This window comes from Mandrillus leucophaeus, unplaced genomic scaffold, assembly GCF_000951045.1.
Source record: "Mandrillus leucophaeus isolate KB7577 unplaced genomic scaffold, Mleu.le_1.0 Scaffold8, whole genome shotgun sequence".
NCBI classification, from domain to species: Eukaryota; Metazoa; Chordata; class Mammalia; order Primates; family Cercopithecidae; genus Mandrillus; species Mandrillus leucophaeus.
Window position 1 is genome coordinate 848578 of NW_012108696.1, and position 1687 is coordinate 850264.

General features: G+C 60.2%; 1 protein-coding gene across 1 annotated transcript in view; it reads right to left on the reverse strand.

Annotated features, from left to right (window-relative positions):
* The window catches only part of TBXA2R (thromboxane A2 receptor), a 17632-nt gene that overhangs the window by 6333 nt on the left and 9612 nt on the right, over positions 1-1687 (reverse strand). The window contains exons 2-3 of the mRNA XM_011967453.1: positions 716-1583; positions 242-246 (exon numbers count right to left, since the gene is read on the reverse strand). Coding sequence (XP_011822843.1) covers positions 242-246; positions 716-1501 — 791 coding nt within the window. The 5' untranslated portion in view covers positions 1502-1583. The remainder of the gene's footprint in view (positions 1-241; positions 247-715; positions 1584-1687) is intronic.

The following is a 1687-nucleotide window of genomic DNA, read 5'->3' on the forward strand; positions in this document are numbered from 1 at the left end:
TCTAAATAAATCAAATAAATAAACAAATAAAGAAACAAATAAATAAATAAATAAAATAATTTTCTGAGCACCTACGGTAGGCTGGATGAAGCAGCAATCGCAGCCAAGAAACACCCAGGGCACACCCTCATAGGCTCACACCTCTAGTCGGGAGACGGACACTGGGCCCGGGGGGTTACGGCATGGGGTGGGCAAAGCTGTGGTGAGGAAGTGATGTCAGAGCCCAGAAGAGGTGCCTGACCTGGCCTGGGGAAGTCACTGAAGGGCAAATGGGAGTGGGCCAGGTGCATCTGCAGGAAGTGCCTGTGAGGACTTTCTTCTGAGGGTAATAGGGAGTCATGGGAGGGTTTAGAGCAAAGGTTGACCCATGGGCCAAATCTGACCTGTCACTTGCTTTGGGTTTTTTTCTTTTCTTTCTTTCCTTTTTTTTTTTTTTTGAGATGGAGTCTTGCTCTGTTACCCAGACTGGAGTGCAGTGGCACGATCTCAGCTTACTGCAAGCTCCGCCTCCTGGCTTCACGCCATTCTCCTGCCTCAGCCTCCCGAGTAGCTGGGACTACAGGCCCCCGCCACCATGCCCGGCTAATTTTTTTATATTATTAGTACAGATGGGGTTTCACCATGTTGGCCAGGATGGTCTCGATCTCCTGACCTCGTGATCCGCCCAGAGGTCCAGTCAGGAGGGTCGCAGGACCCCCGCAGAGCCCCCACTCACCAGCAGGGGCAGCCAACACACGCTGGCCACCAGCATGATGCCCAGGAGCTGAGCCATCATCTCCACCTCGGAGTCCCGGGGACGCTGCTGGGCCGCCTCCTGCCCGTGGTAGACGTGGCACAGGGTGGCCACGCTGACGGTGTTCAGCAGGAAGGACAGCCCAACCGAGAGGCCGCCCAGCATGGAAAAGAGCAGCCCAAAGGCCACGTCCCCAGACTCGGTGCCCAGCGTCAGGAAGCACCAGGACCCCGGGTATTGCACGGTGTAGCGACCCAGGCCCAGCAGGGGCAGCAGGCCCAGCGCCAGCGCGGCCGCCCACACCAGCCCCACGGTGGCCCAGGCGCGGCGCTGCGAGGTGACCGCCGGGCGCGAGAAGGGCCGGGTGATGCCTAGGAAACGCTCCGAGGCCATGGTGGCCCCCAGCAGCAGCGGGGACAGGCCGAAGAAGATCATGACGACGCCCATGAAGCGGCAGAGACGGCAGCCGGGGTCCACGGCGTGCCACTCGAAGAGCGCGGCGTGCTGGGACACCACGATGGCACCGGTCACCAGCAGCCCCAGGAAGTCGGTGAGGACGAGGCCGCAGAGGAAGGTGAGGAAGGAGGAGCGCGTGTGCGAACCCCCCTGCCGCGCCCCCGCCAGCACGCTCAGGGCCAGCAGGTTGGAGGCCAGGCCCACCACGCAAAAGGAGGCGGCGAACCAGGGCGAGGCGATCAACCGCCTCTCCTCCAGGGTAATGTTTGTGGGCCGGAAACAGGGCCCCAGGGAACTGCCGTTGGGCCACATGGCTCCGGAGCCTGCGGGATCGGTCACCACCCCATCAGGCTGGTGCTGCAGACAGGGCAGGCTGGCACTGGTTCAGGCACACCTGGGAGGCGAGAGAAGATTTGCTTGTGATTAATTCTGCATTTCAGTGTAAGTAGCTCTGGTGAACTTCTACACAACCTGCAATGCCCCAGCTCAAATATCCTC